The 15,553-nt window shown below is 43.5% G+C and overlaps 1 protein-coding gene across 1 annotated transcript in view; it reads left to right on the top strand.

Moving 5' to 3' along the window:
* Nucleotides 1-14,525, top strand: part of ASB4 (ankyrin repeat and SOCS box containing 4) — a 56,557-nt gene extending 42,032 nt beyond the window's left edge. The window contains exons 3-5 of the mRNA XM_045828177.1: nucleotides 1,017-1,507; nucleotides 10,893-11,006; nucleotides 12,399-14,525. Of these exons, the coding sequence (XP_045684133.1) occupies nucleotides 1,017-1,507; nucleotides 10,893-11,006; nucleotides 12,399-12,587 (794 nt within the window). The 3' untranslated portion in view covers nucleotides 12,588-14,525. The remainder of the gene's footprint in view (nucleotides 1-1,016; nucleotides 1,508-10,892; nucleotides 11,007-12,398) is intronic.
* The last annotated feature ends 1,028 nt before the right edge of the window (nucleotides 14,526-15,553 follow it).

Here is a 15,553-nt window from a genome sequence, read left to right as displayed (position 1 = left end):
ATATGATAAGTGCTTAATAAATAGTTGTTGCTGGTATAATAATAGTAATAATAATAAAGAAGTATCTCCAGATTTAAACTTGAAGTACCCATATAAATTTCCAGCAGAGTCAATAGTAAAATAGGCCCCGTAGAGGTCAATTGGTTCACCCCATTAGGCAGAGAAGGAAAAAATTCAGCTTCTGAAGGTGACCATGTTAATACTTAACATTTCCTATCAGAAAAATAAAATTTGCTTTAATTTCCAGGCCTATTAGATAAGTGGGGTGGATTAAATAATTTCTAAGGAGCTTTCCAAGTACTAGAAATTTGTATTTGTAATGGCCACTGTCACCTATAAGTCAAATATGTTAGTCTCTAAATCATTGTCTTTCTTTCAGTGGGTATTTCTGTTATACTGGCTTCCATCCTGTCAATGAAAAACATGACCTGTAGGCTAGTTTGGAGGTTCAAGTGTTGTTGGTGGTTGTTTCCCCAGGTGTGTTCCGTGGCCTCAGAGACTGGGGCGGCTCTAGTCTGGCCTCAGTCTGAGGGTGGGTGACATTCCTGTCACTGAAGTTTGCCTGGACCAAACTTTCAGGCTTTTCCACTTTGAAAGAGAAGAGAAACATGATTTTGTGAAACATTAAAAGAAACTCATTGTTGGCTATAACCCTTTTTATTTTCCATGATATGTGCTATTTTACTGATAAAAGCTATTAGTCACAGGAGCCACTTTGTATTTCCCAATCCACCAAAGAGTAAGAATTAAAACTCAACAAAGGGCCTGAAATCTGTTCTTCGCATCCTCCCCGCCCACCCCAGATCCCGGTGCATTTGCTGGTTGTCCAGGAGATGGCACTGTTGTTTCAAAGGAGTGTCGTCGGTGGGGCCCAGAAGTAGACCTTGGGAAAGAACGGGTAATGGATGACAGCCAGTGGTTAACAGGGAAGCGGCTAGTTAAGTCCTGTTTAATGAACCTTGAGTATAAAGGCAACATAAGTTTAAATAATTGGCCCCTTCCATCATCCTTCCTAGGGGCAAACGTGAACATGAAGACCAACAACCAGGATGAGGAGACACCCTTGCACACAGCTGCCCACTTCGGCCTCTCGGAGCTGGTGGCCTTCTACGTGGAACACGGGGCCGTCGTGGACAGTGTGAACGCCCACATGGAGACCCCCCTGGCTATCGCAACCTACTGGGCCCTCCGCTTTAAAGAGCAGGAGTACAGCAGGGAGCACCACCTCATCTGCCGCATGCTGCTCGACTACCACGCCGAGGTCAACGCCAGGGACGAGGACTTCAAGTCTCCGCTCCACAAGGCAGCCTGGAACTGTGACCACGTGCTCATGCACATGATGCTGGAGGCCGGGGCCGAAGCCAATCTCATGGATATCAATGGCTGTGCGGCCATCCAGTACGTGCTGAAGGTCACCTCTGTGCGCCCTGCAGCCCAACCTGAGATCTGCTACCAGCTACTGCTGAACCACGGGGCTGCTCGAATATACCCTCCGCAGTTCCATAAGGTGAGGCCGGGTCCCTCCAAGCGACTCAAGCCTGTTTGAGGCTTGATCCTCTACCTGACTTTCTGTTTACATGTATAACCTTAGCTATCTTATCCTAGTCCAAGTTTGTTTGAAATCTGGGGCTGAGAGCAGGGAATGAGGACAAGAGTGGCAGATAATCTTCCCTGTCTTGTGGAAGCCACCAACGAACTGGTGGTGGCTTCCTGAGGGACCGAGTGGAGGAAGATCAGAAGGCCAGCAGAAGTCTGCAGGACAGGGGGATGGTGTCGGACTAGCATATACTTTCTGTCTCCAGCCCAATGTCTGATCTAAAGATGACTGTCAAAATTAGTTGACATGAAAGGGCCATTCAGTTTTCCAGCCTAGTGAAAGCTAATGTTTATTGACTACTAATAATTAGACTTTCAATTTTCCAGTTTAGTGAAAGCTAATGTTTATTGAGTACTAATAATTATACTTATTATATATGAATTCTACTTACTAAGCATGCTGTTATAAGCATTTTACAATTTTTATTTATGCATTTCTCATTTTTAAATTTAATTCTTCTAGCAACCTTATGAAATAAACAATATTAGTATCCTAATCTACAAAGGAGGAAATTGGGGCATAGAATAGTTAAGGAACCTGCCTGACCTCACAGAGTGGCAGTGCCAGGATTCAACCCGACATCCTTTGGTGCTAATATCTGTTCTTGTAATATCATACTGCACAGCCTTTATTTTTAACAATATGTATTAATACTCTCTAGTGGGGAGCAGAAACCAGATGCTAACAGGCTGATATGACTAAAACGTGATACCTACTTTCAGGTAGCTTAGAATCTAGTGGGAGAGGCAAAGACTTAAAGAGATACTTTTAATATGCCATGGTAAATGACAGGCAAATGAATTAGGTTGATGATGGTAATTAATATGGAAGCCGAAATGCATTTCACCTTAAAATAAATCAAATGACACCATACCTAAGCTCTCAGTCATTCTAAAAAATTAATTAGCAGGAAGCAGAGGAGTTTCAGGTATAAACCAACTGAGTAATGTAAGGCCACAGAAAGCTAGCTGACAGAGAGTTTTACTAAATTCACAGTTAAGTTCTACAGCCTCCCTTGGTAAAATAGCAGAACTGGTCTGATGTTCTGCACTGTGAGGCTTAGTTGGAAAAAAAATTACAATAAATAATTTAAGGGGAGCCCTAGTTGGTGTAGCTCAGTGGATTGAGTGCGGGCTTGTGATTCAAAGGGTTGAGGGTTCGATTCCCAGTCTAGGTCACATGCCTGGGCTGTGAGTCAGGTCCCCAGTAGGGGGTGCTAGAGAGGCAACCACACATTGATGTTTCTCTCCCTCTCTCCTTTCCTTCCCCTCTCTCTACAAATAAGTAACTAAAATTAGAAAAAAAGAATTTAAGGGGCGCGCACTCAGTCAGGGCAAATTCCAGACGGACAACCCTGAGAATGTTCAGATGTGGATATGACATCAGTGAATTTTGTGATCTCATAAGGATTTTTTCTTGGTTGTCAGTATTTTAATGGATGACTAAGTCATTTGCCCCTTAGAATTATATGTAATACTCAAAATGTTCTGGAACATTATAAACTTTTTAAAAGAGAATTCTAAGTGATCATGATGAGGAGGAATCCAAAAATAAACAATAACTTACAACAATGTCTTTTGTTGAGTTCTAAATAGGCTTTACATAGATTTCATTTTAATTTTATAACTTCTGTGATAGGTAGTGGTATTATCTTCATGTGAAAGGTGATAGCATTGAGATATTCTCCTAAAGTCACAGAGAGGAAGTGGTCAAGTTTGTTCACTTATTTATTTTGATAAATATTTGCTGAATACCTACTATGTGCCAGGCACTGTTCTGGGAGCTGGAGATAGAGCAACAAACAACAGCAATAACACAAAAGGCCTTCATGGAATACACTCTCTGGTGGGAGACAGAAAAAAACCCCAAAATAACAAACAAATAAGTATACTCTGATCTGTTTGGTGCTATGGAGAAATGTAAAAAAGGTAAAGAAAATAAGAGAATGACTTTTTTTTGGTGTTTGTATATGTGCTGCTTTACAAAGGTGATAAGAGAAAATAAGGACATGAAGGAGTGAGTCATGTGAATGCCTGAATGGAGGGAAAAACATTGAGGTATAAGAAAAGCAGGTGCAAGGAACCTGAGCTCGGAGAGAGCTAAGCATGTCTGTGGAAGAGCAGGAGGCCGGAGTGGCCAGAGAGGAGTGAGTCAGGAAGAGGAGAAGTCAGAGAGCTGTATATGAGCATGGTTTACGGACCACATACATGGCCTTGTGGGCTGTGGTCATGTCCTTGGTTTTTGACACTGAATGACATAGGAAGCCAGTGAAGGATTTTGAGTTGGGAAGTATAGTCTGATTTATATTCCACAAAGATCTTTTTGACAGCCTTTTGGAGAATAACTCTAGCAAGGGCAAAAGTATTGCAAAAATCTGGGTAAGAGATGGGGGTGGCTTACACCCACAGTGGACATGGTGAACGTGGTCAGATTCCCGGCCTGTTTGAAAGAGGGAGTCATTGAGTTTTGCTGATTGATTATCTGTGGGCTGTAAGGAGAAAGAGAAGAGTCGAGGATAACTTCGAGGATTTTCACCCAAGGAATCTAAAGAATCAAGGGGACATTTCCTGAGGTAGAAACAAGGCAAGGGGGAGCTGATTTTGAAGAAAAGGTCAGGAGTTCTGTTGTGACTGAGGTGCCTACATCCAGGTGAATATCAAGTAGGCAGTTTTAAAAAAAAATTATTTATTTTTTAGAGAGGGGAAGGGAGATGGAAAGAAATATCAATGTGTGGTTGTCTCTTGTAACCCCCCACTGGGGACTTGGCCAGCAACCCAGACTTGTGTCCTAGACTGGGAATTGAACCAGCAACCCTTTGATTCACAGGCTGGCACTCAACCACTGAGCCACACCAGTGAGGGCCTCAGGTAGGCAGTCTGATGTATGAATCTGGTGTTCAGGGAAAGGTCCTGGCCTGAGGTACAAATTAGGGAGTCTTCATCATGAGTACAGTATGGAAAGCCAGATGCATTAAACAAATGGTGGCTGGAACTGTTGTTATTACTGCATGTCTGCTGTGTAGTGGGATCAGTACGTCTGGGTTTGGTTTACCCACAGGGGCCTTTCCAGCCAGGAGAGGCAGCATTTGAGATTGTCTAGAGACTAAACATTGAACTTTCGTCTGAAACCCACTGCTGGTTGCCTGTGGGTGGAACCAGTCTCTGCAAAAGCAACTAAAAGACCATCTTTCCTTATTCTCCTTGAAGGGCCAGATAAGAGAGGAAGAGCCTTCAGACAGAGTTTCCGTTCTCCAGTAAATGTGAGGGAGGCCCCTGAGTTCCTTTCACAAGAGCAGTTCTCTGAGAGGGAACGGCAAGGAGGGCTGGGACAGAGGCTTAGTAAGCAGGTGCATGTGCTCTGGCTTGGCCACTTAGTAGCTGAATGATTTTTTAAAACAAGTTCCTTGATCTCTCAGATCCCAGTTTTCTCATCTGAAAGATGAAGGTAAAAATACCAACTTTTCAGGGTTGTCCAACAAGGAATAGGTGAGTAAGGCAAGGAAATTGTTGAGCCTGGTAATGCTGTTCAACAAAGATTGTTTCCTTCCCTCCTCCGCCCAGAACGAACCCTTGTCCACTGTAGCAGCCTCTCCCGTAGTCGTGGGTGGCTCCCCCAGCTTGGACAGGAGGCCTACAATTATGTGTTCCAAGGAACACTCTGTTTACCATTAGTGTGTTCTTATCAGTTCTGTTTTGTTCCCCTGAGTTCCTCTACTGGGTTCATATGTGAAAGAGACTTAGAATAGAGTTGGTGGCCATGGGTGGATGGCTGGTATCATAATCATTTTGTTGCTACCAACAGCATAAGAGGACTGGCCCCCTTCCAAACCCAAAATGAAGAAAACCTATTCAATTTACTATGCAGATGCTTTGCAGTGATTTAGAACAACTTCTCTATAGCCCGACTTTCCAAAGACAAAGTCATCTTTACAACAAGTCAGCGACTGGCTCATTTATCCAGAAGATAAAGTGATTTGTTCTCTTGTGGGTAGGGAATTTGGTTTCCTTATTTACAAGGAATAAGGTCAGAGCTGAAGATGCTGTCTGCCAAATACAAAGCACATTTGTAGAGGGTGTATTTCACCGAAAGGCAATGTATAAATTACATAAGGTGGGGGGAAAAGAACTATATGGTCGGCAATTGCTTTCCAGGGTACAAAAGGACATTTGATTTTTTTTTCTCAGCATAATTCAGAAAGAAGTGACACCCCAGGGAGCCAAGATTGGGTTTTCAGGTAGGGCGAGAAAGATATTTTCCCAGGGGAGGGAAAGGTGTGTGAGGGTTTGGGGCCGGTGCGGATGGCTTCTGCTGTTGAACAATGCTGGGTGTGAAGCCCAGGGCACAAGAAGTCTCTTTGATTAGCAAGTGCCTGTCTGCACACAAATATGTTAATATAACAGCACAGAAGCAGCTTTAGAATGTTTCTAAACATTCTAAATGGATGTGTGAAGTGGCTTAGTATTGCTACTTGTATTGGAAGGGCGGCACCTGAACCTATTTGGCAATCTACGCTTTTCGGTGTCAGATGAACGGAGGTATCTAAAAGTCTCTCCAGGTGCCACCACTGTAGAAAGAGCTTCTTCTGACTAATTGTTCTTCTATGAAGGAAGAGACACCAGGGGCATACAGAAGGTGAAGTTCTTTGGGCATCTTCGGTTTCTCAGACCAGGAAATGGAAGCAGAAGCTTCTCCCTTCTGGGTGCATACCAGTCCTTTCTCAAAGTTACTGGTAGTCAACACCTAGTGATGATGTAGAGTTTGCTGTCTCTCAACTGTTTCTGAAGGGTGTTTGTTGTTGGTGGTGTTGGTTTGTGAAATAATTACGGAGGCCTACAGGTGCGTCTAGCTGCTTAGTTCTGGAAGGAGCCTGACGTGCCAGTGAAGACAGCTGGAACACTGCCAGGCCGAAGGAGCCTTTCGTGCTGTAAGACCCGTCTCGAGTCAGCAGAAAACTTAGTTATCAGGGTCAGCAAAACCTACTGACAGCAGTGGGAGCTTTGGAGTTCGTGCGTCTAAAGACTGCAGGTTAAGAACTACTTGATTTTTTTTTTGTCTTAGTGAAAGGTGAGAAGTTATCTCCCTGTGATAGATGGGATTAGGCCAGGTGTGAGTCAGAGCACCAAATCTGTGAAGTTGGGCTCCTGACCTGTGAATGAAGTACGTTCCTGTGTCCGTAACTTAGTTGAACATTTTCTAAACAGGGACTAGGCGTAGGATTGCCCGGTAAAATATGGGAGGCTCGGTGAATCTGAATTTCAGATAAATTGTACGTAATTTTTAGTATAAATATGTACCATGCAATATCTGGGATGTATTTATACTAAACAATTACTGTTGTCTATCTGAAATTCAAATTTAATTGGAAAACCTTTACTATTACTACTTGCTAAATCTGGAAAGCTTAGTTGGGAAGTAGGTAATATGTTGTAAGAGGAGAGTAACTTCTATTCACATCTTTTGTGTCTCTTCAGTGTTGGCAAAAAAGTAGAGGCAAGGAACGCCTAAGGACAAAGTCCCTGTGTCACTGTGTGGGCACTGCATCTTTAAATGTGCCCACTGTAGCTTCCTTGAAGAATGAGTGGGGTTGCCCTGGCTGGTGTGGCTCAGTGGATTGAGTGCTGGCCTCAAAGGGTTGCCGGTTCAATTCCAGTCAGGGCACATCATGCCTGGGGTGTGGGCTAGGTCCCCAATAGGGGGCACTTGAGAAGCAGCCACACATTGACGTATCTCTCCTTCTCTTTCTCCCTCCCTTCCCCCTCTCTAAAAATAAATTTAAAAAATTTTAAAAATGGAAAAAAAGACTGAATAGGGCTTAGGAATTTATTTATGCAGAGCATAGAAATCAGTTTTCTGAATGGACAGCTAAGCCATGTACAGAGCCTCATTACAAACTTACTGCTTTCTTCATGCTTTTTGTGTTTATAATGCTACTGTCAGTATATTCTTGATTCAATCTTTGGGTTAATTTCAGTCATCATCTCTATACGGGTAACTCTCAAATTTAAATAATTATTTCTGGGTTGCTCAGGCACCAGGGCCCATCCTCCGGAAAGGACGTGTCTGCAGGTCTTTAGGGAAGAACATGTATGGGGGTCTGGGTGGGTGCTATTTTCACATGATTCACAACATCTCTGCCTTCACCAGGGAATTCTTTTGAAATTTCAACAAGATACAACCTAAAATAATTATGGAAGAGATTGTTGCTTGTCTTAACATATCTGTACGATGGGACTTGTGTCCTTAAAACATTTCACCAGTCATTGCCAAGGATTAAAATAAGATCGTGAGAATATATTTGAAAGAGCACTACATTCAGATGAAGAAAACCCAAGACCATGCTTCCTCTTACTGTACCTCTCTGGGTTTCAATTCCTTTAATCTGAAATTAGGAAGATTGGATAATCTCTAGGGTCCCTTGCAACGCCAACATTCTCTGGTACCCTGATTATAGTTTATAACTAGTGTTCAAAGCAATTAGTCAGCCTCAGGTTTTCTCTGTCTCTTTTACACAGAGCTACATAATGCCATCCTCATCTCGGCTGCAGAGAAACGAGCAGCTCCATTTGTCTCAATTTTCCAAAACCAAGGTCCTGGAAAATTACCTGCCAGCCCTGACAGCCACGAGCTCAGGCAGAAATCCTCTAGTTACACTTTCTAGAGGCTCAGAAATGCTGACTCTTCAGAGGTCCCATAGCGATGGATCTCTCGCTCCAGCCCACCTGCTTACGTCATATAGATTGATGATGCCGATTCCTTTATTTGTTTAGACCTGACTGAGAAAGCCGTGCTCAGCAGCTTAGTGTTGTGCTCTGTGCCCAGAATATGTATGTGAATGGGTCATCTCATTAAACAAGTGTTTATGTTTTGCTTATTCGGACCAGCCCCTGGACAGGATGATTCTGATACCTTCACTGGTCTGGAGCTTCAATGCATACATTCAGTCTGCCATGGCTTAGGACTGTGCTTCTTAAAGACCGGGACAGCCGGAAGCATCTGTGTGCTGGCATTGGCTCCTCATTGCTCATGAGAGCTGACTGTTACATTCTGTGAGCTTATTGTTAAACACAACCATTGTCAAAATTAAATCATATAAACCACTGAAGTATACTAAAAACAAAGGTAATAAATATTCAAAACACTGTACCTGCTAATTAGTTTACTCTGCGTATCTATGCTGTTGATGTTATTTGCATCTATTATGTCTGTTTGAGGGAAACACTGTATAATGTTACTGCACACTTCCCCCCAACCACACACTCAGTGACCTCACGTTGGTAGATTCAAATTCCTCAGACCATGGTCCTCTGTCTTTTCCATTTATTCCCTCTGTTGAGCCCCATAACTTTAGCCAACAACACATTCTTTTAAAAAAGATGTTATAGAGAGGGGAAGAGAGGGAAGAAGAGAGGGAGAGAAACATAGATGTGAGAAATATTGATTGGTTGCCTCTTGCACACCCTCCACTGGGGACCTGGCCCACAACCCAGGCATGTGCCCTAACTGGGAATTGAACCTCTACCTTTCCATTTGCAGGCCAGCACTCAGACCACTGAGCCACTCCAGCCAGGATGCCAGCACGCTCTTTGATGGTGCACAGATCACCTTCACCTTCGCCTGCTGCTGGAGCATCCACCATGCACATGTTTGACTGCCACTGAGACACTGCATGTGCAATACCCTCCTGCTCACTATCTACTCATTTCCAAATTAGTCTGCCCTTCCAATTTCCTCATTTCAATCAGTGGCACCCCTCTTTGTCCTTCATCTCAGATCTCAAAGTTGCATTCTTTATTCCCCATATCTGATTAGTCAATAGGCCCCACTTATTCATTCTCAAAGCTTCAGTTACCCTTTATTCTCACGATCAACAGTGACGCCAGCTGAGCAGCCATTGGGTGCATCCCAGTGAGCCTCCTCCCTGCTCTCTGCCCTGATACCCTTGTGCATTCCTTTGTGCTTCTGCTCATGGTACTCAAGGGACACTTGATCTCTATGGTCCCTTATTATTTTCTGGCTTATATTGCTCTCTAACTTCAAATATCTCTGTCTCTTCTTTTCAACTAAGTTGTAAACTCCCCAGAGACTAAAAGCAGGTTGTAAACTTTTCAGAATTATGACTGTAGTGCTGAACACAGTGCTCAAGAAGGCTTCATAATGGAATGAATTGAATATAGCATTGCTTTTCATTAAGAATATGCAATAGCCTCCTATTGCCTGTTAAGTCAATCCCAAGCTCTTCAGACTGGCATTCCAGGTGCACTGTCAGCTAGCTGGCTCCATCTCACCTGCTCTTATCTTTAGCTGTTTGGCATGGGCCCTCCAGTCAGGTTGACCTCCAACCAATAGACCTGGATACATACATACACCTAAATGGATATTAAACTGATAATCATCCCATTTCAGTTTTGCTGAAGGACCCAGGACATTATGTACTTACTACCACATCAAAAAATGCATTACTGGACCACCTGTGAAGAATGTGTAAACAAGGTCGGGAAAACCAGTTTTGTGGCCATTTGCCCAATGGCAATAGGTTGAGGTTGAGAAGGACCAGAAAATTAGGAAGAAATTTCGTTGGAGAAGATTAAGTGCAGAGGCATGCCTTCCCGCTGATGGAGGGCTAGAGGGGCTTCCTCCTCATCTCACGCCCAGTGAGGGAGGTTTTCAGAGGACTCCACAGAGAACTTGATTTGTTCTCTGAGGTTTCAAGGGAAAAGCGGAATTGGTGTGTAACTCACGCTGAGAAAATGTAAAGGAGAAAGTCTGTGGCTGAAGCTGCTTGTCTGCTGGCAAAGGGAAAAAGAAGTGATGAGATTGGGAGTCAATAATGCTTTTGCTGGTAATGTTAGGACAGAAGTACAGGTCCCCTTAGGACCGGTTGTGGTCACATTGAAGAGCCAGCTGGGTCACTTTGAAAAGAAAATAGGTCACACCCAAAGGACTTCTAGAGATAGGGCCATGTTGGCAGAGAGAAACTGGAGGTCTTCTGGTGGACACGGGTGCTGTGGGAAGGGTGAGGACTGTCAGGGCTGGATGTGCCTTTCATCAGGCTGCCACCTTCTTTGTCAGAACTTCTTCTTCACCTGCACCTGGGTGGTGAAGGACACCAGTTTGGTGTTATGAGTCCTCCCATCTGCCAAAGGGGCTGGTAGGGTGTGTGAATGCTAAGAGGCATGAGACATCTCAAGGGCTCCAAGGAACCCAACAGGTCTATATGCTCATGGTGTCTCTGGAAGTGGAGTAAATGAATCTTATGTGTGCATTAAACAAGAGAAACTTTGTGCTTCATCTGCAGGTGATACAGGCTTGCCATTCTTGTCCCAAAGCCATCGAAGTGGTAGTCAACGCCTACGAGCACATCCGGTGGAATGGGAAGTGGAAAAGGGCTATCCCTGATGATGACCTGGAGGTAAAGAGTCTGTGCCCTTCCTCTGGTTTTCCATGTAGAGTGCTTCCAGACTGCAAGGGATGTGCAGAAAATCCTAATTAAAAAATTGGTTTTGAGGATGCTTTTAAGACCGCCTCACCTGCAAGGCAGAGTGTTATAACAACAAGGCATAAAGGGCAGAGATGCATCAAGAGCATGGCACTTGGGGATGTCTCGAGAGGTTTGTCCACTTAAGGGTACATCAGACAACTATATAAAGGTGGCAGCTTTACTTTCTTCCCATCAATTTAGATTAATGAAACCATAATAACGTTTGAGATTGCTCATTCAGTATTTACCAGAAGATTACAGTAAATTATTTCATGTAGATTATTTCATTCACTCTGAAATATCTTGAAGCTGTTGGTAGGCAGGAAACTGAGCAGAGCTGACCCTCGAACAACACGGTCCAAGCCGCACGGGTGCATTTATTTATACACAGACGTTTTCCATCTTGTACACAGATGATGTAAACTCATGGTGTGGATAAATATGTCCAGTACTGTACATGTATTTTCTCTTCCTTATGGTTTTCTTAGTAACAGTGTATTTTCTCTAGATTACTTTGCTGTAAGAATATGGTATGTAATATGTGCAACATACTAAATACATGTTAATTGACTATGTTATCAGTAAGCCTTCCAGTCAATAGCAAGCTATAATAGTAGTTAAATTTGGGGGGGAACAAGAGTTACATGCAGGTTTCTGACTGCACAGGGGGTTGGCGCCTCTAACCTCTGTTGTTCAGGGGCCAACTGTGTTAAAAACCCTGCGAAGGGTCATAGAGAAAATGACCGACAAAGCTGAGTCCTCACTCTACATGTGGACTCTGCTGCCTTTGTGAGCCAGGTCTTCCACCGAGCCTCCTGCTCTGGGCTTTAGCAGTCACAGGCTGTCTTCAACATGTGGAGAGGTATCAGCTACAGAGTGCAAAGCTCATTGGGTTTGGAGGCCAATGACTTAGGTTCAATCTGATTCCGCCACTTATTAACTATCTTACCTTTTAAAGGGCACTTAACCTGCCTTAGCCTCATTCACTGATAAATTATCTAAATGTGTGGGTCACGCTGGGCTCATAAAGAGTTGGCAATAATATTTAGACTAATTTAAAATTGTGATTTGGGTTTACAGTGCTCCCAGCACATCATGTAAGTGTATGTTGTCTCCTTCTGTGGGTTCTGAAGTGTATGTAGAGTATTATGCTCCCTCTTCTCGCTCATCTCCTTACAGACAGCCCCCTCGGTTCCTGGACATCTCTCAGTTTCAAGACCCCAGAAAGCTGCCATTTTGTATAAAGTTGGGCCAAACTTATCATCGCCAATGTCTCTGGATGGAAACTTTTCTGACTGTAATCTGTCTCCCCTTGTTTTTCAGAGGTACTGGGATTTTTATCACTCTCTCTTCACGGTGTGCAGTAACTCTCCGAGGACTCTCATGCATTTATCGAGATGCGCCATTCGAAGAACGTTACACAGCAGATGTCACAGAGCAATTCCTTTGCTTTCCCTCCCACTGTCATTGAAAAAGTACTTGCTTTTAGAGCCAGAGGGAATCATTTATTAAGTCTTACGAGGCAGAGGTTCTCAGTCTCAGATACTTAAGTGGACTCACCAGATAGACACAGTTTACATAAATAAAATGGTACTTGGGTTGTTTATAACATGTCAGGGAGTTCAAAACACTTCACAAACACTCTATCATTAATCTTAGGGTTTTGTGATGGGGGGAAATAAACAAGAAATAAAGTTGAGGCCTTCTCAAAGACGAGAATATAACCAGAAGGTACAGACCTAACAATAATAGCTAGCATGGACAGGTGCTCAGTTACTAGGTGCCTGCTATATTTTTGTACAAATTTTCCTATATTATCTCATTTGAAATGGGACCCAGAATTTCTTACAACCCATCTCCCTTATCATTGATAAGTTTACATTACCATTCAGTTGGCAGAAGAGCAGGCTTTGTGATTGGCCTCTCAGTCTTGGTGCCTTCCCTGCATTCCCACTTCTCAGAGATTACTGCTGCTCATTTTGCAAACTCCTGTCCCCACACCAAGCTCCTCAACTTATTCTTAGTGAAGAAAGCAGGTGAGCATCGTCAAACAAGGAGATCTTTGAGTCAACTTAGAAATGGAAGACAAAGACCAGTCCACTTGATGGTCAAAAATGGACATTTCAACACACTCTCATTGAGCCAGAGACCGGAGGCAAAGACAAGCCCAAAGCAAGGACTCCTGCCCTCCAGGATCTTACAGTTTAGCAGAGGATCCGACACACAGGCAGGGAACGGCCGCATCAGATGTCAGGGGCAAGAGTACAGGTGCTGACTGATTCATAGCGCTTGCCCTTCACAGTCACGTTTCTGACGTGAAGGGTGGTTTTCTTTCAAGCATGAAGATAAAGAGTGAAGGGACTGTATGAAGTAGGGGGCTCTCCTGCTGCTGTGCGTAGGAATATAGTCACTTTAAGCTTCTCCGGCCATCTCGCTGTTGTTTTATTTTAGTATGCTTCCCTGTGTAGTGTGAAGGGAAAGGCTTCAGCTGATTATATTGGTCTTTTTAGATAACACACTGACATTTCAGAGCATTTTAGCTGGAAGGTATGGAGCACTTTGCTAGCAATGGTTAGTTACAGAAGGCAAATTAAGAAGACCTTTTGGAAAATGGTAATTTTTGAAAAAATTGCAAAGATAAGTGTGTTAGACAGGCTTGTTAGTTAGTGGTTTGCAGAAAGAAAAGTACGGTTGATGAACGCCTGGACCTCATGGTTTATGAGGTCAACCTGCTTCCCTGCTTTGCCCTTGTGCCTCACTTAGTGTTGCTTTTTAAATGTCAGGGCAGATGCCATTCAGCACAAACAAATCAATTTGCCAGCTGTGAGCAGGTTTCTTTTACTTGTGTAGTTCTCCATCTTATTTAACTTTACATGCTTGAGTTTTGGGTAGAGATGATGTTGAGTACTCCACTTAGAACGTGCTTCTAAACTGGGATTCTCCTACTCCAGGTGCCATGTAGAAGAAATCATAGGTGGATACAATAATCTTGCTGAAATACCAGTTTTACTCAAATATTAGGGGAGAAATATGTTGTACTTAAACAAGACCTATATGATGGAATAGAATGCTAAATCTGTATGAACTTTACATAAAACACGATCGTTCAGAGAACAGTTTGCTTGCATCAAGTCCTTAGAACCCAGCATGGAATGCTGGGTGGAGGTTCCTGCTGCCCTCCCCCTCAGGAATGCCCTGGCAGGCAAGTCTGTGCTGCGCCGACTGAGGCAATAGAACTGATGCTGCGGACAAAGACCGACAGACGACCCTCCTTCCATGGGAAATAACGCTCCTCAGTTTGCTTGCTTGCACTTAAACCTTCTGTGTTAACCTAGGCTATGATACGTGACTCCTTGTTTCCCATTGTTTATTCATGTATTCAAAGTTATTTTTCCTCATCTTTGGACTTTTATTTAGAGGACTTAAATAAAGCTCTCCTGTTTCTTTTCATCTTTGTGTGTCGTCTGTTTACTGAGAAGATTTTTTCCGAACTGAATTTTCAGCAGTGAGACTGAAACATTCTATATCAGGGGTGTCAAACTCATTTTCACTGGGGGCCACATCAGCCTTGTGGTTGTCTTCAAAGGGCCGAATGTAATTTGAAGACTGTATAAATGTAACTACTCCTTAACTGGGGGCGAGGAGCTTGGTGCTGCTGCCGGGTAGAAACAAGGTGGAGGGCTGGACTCGGCCCATGGGCCCACCTGTGTTCTATATTTATCATAACTTTATTCAATGTTTAGAAAGAAAAAGACAATGAGGAGATGTTCCTGGAAATATATAATATTTTCAGAAAAATGAAAAGGATAAGCACAAGACACAGGCCATTATGATAGGAACAAGTATGTTTTAATAGCAATGAAGAAATTGTAGAGCCAGTCTCTCCCGCCTACCACCATCTGACTCCTCCTGGTGATTCGTTTCCCTCCCTTCACAGCATTCACACCGTCCTGGGCAATAGCCACAGAGGAAATTATATCCTCAAGACGCTTCTGTTAGTTTCTGTCAATAGTCATTTAATGGGAGGGAGGGAGCACCTCCCTCGGCCCTTTGTCCTTAAGGGCTTTTAGGAATAGAAATTTTAGGGGAGGACCCAGGGGAGGGTTTCAAAAGAATATTCATCAGCTTTCCAGGGAAAGGGTTGTGGTCTCCACTGATTGGTAGGTGCTGGGGCAGGGCAGCTGGTCCTGATGTCAGCTGTGGTGTCCCTTGTCTGGTTTTGCTGCTTTTCCAGGTCTGGGGCTGAAACACGACTGAGGCCTAGATGTTATCTCTAGGGCTTAATGTTTAAGAGAGAGTGGTAATTCAAGAGCTCATATGAATGTCCTATGAGGCTATTCCATCCCTTGTTTTAGCTCTAAGGGGGTCTGAAACCACATGACTAGCCATATATTGGGGGAAGGTCTGAATTGCAGGACTGGCAATATGAAAGGTCAGGGGGTTGAAATAGCTATATGCTAGGGGAGGAAAGGTTACCC

This window comes from Phyllostomus hastatus, unplaced genomic scaffold, assembly GCF_019186645.2.
Source record: "Phyllostomus hastatus isolate PE091 unplaced genomic scaffold, TTU_PhHast_1.1 phas_scaffold_78, whole genome shotgun sequence".
In the NCBI taxonomy this organism is placed as follows: domain Eukaryota; kingdom Metazoa; phylum Chordata; class Mammalia; order Chiroptera; family Phyllostomidae; genus Phyllostomus; species Phyllostomus hastatus.
The sequence above is the reverse complement of the archived record's forward strand: the minus strand, read 5'-3'. Positions and strand labels throughout refer to the sequence as shown.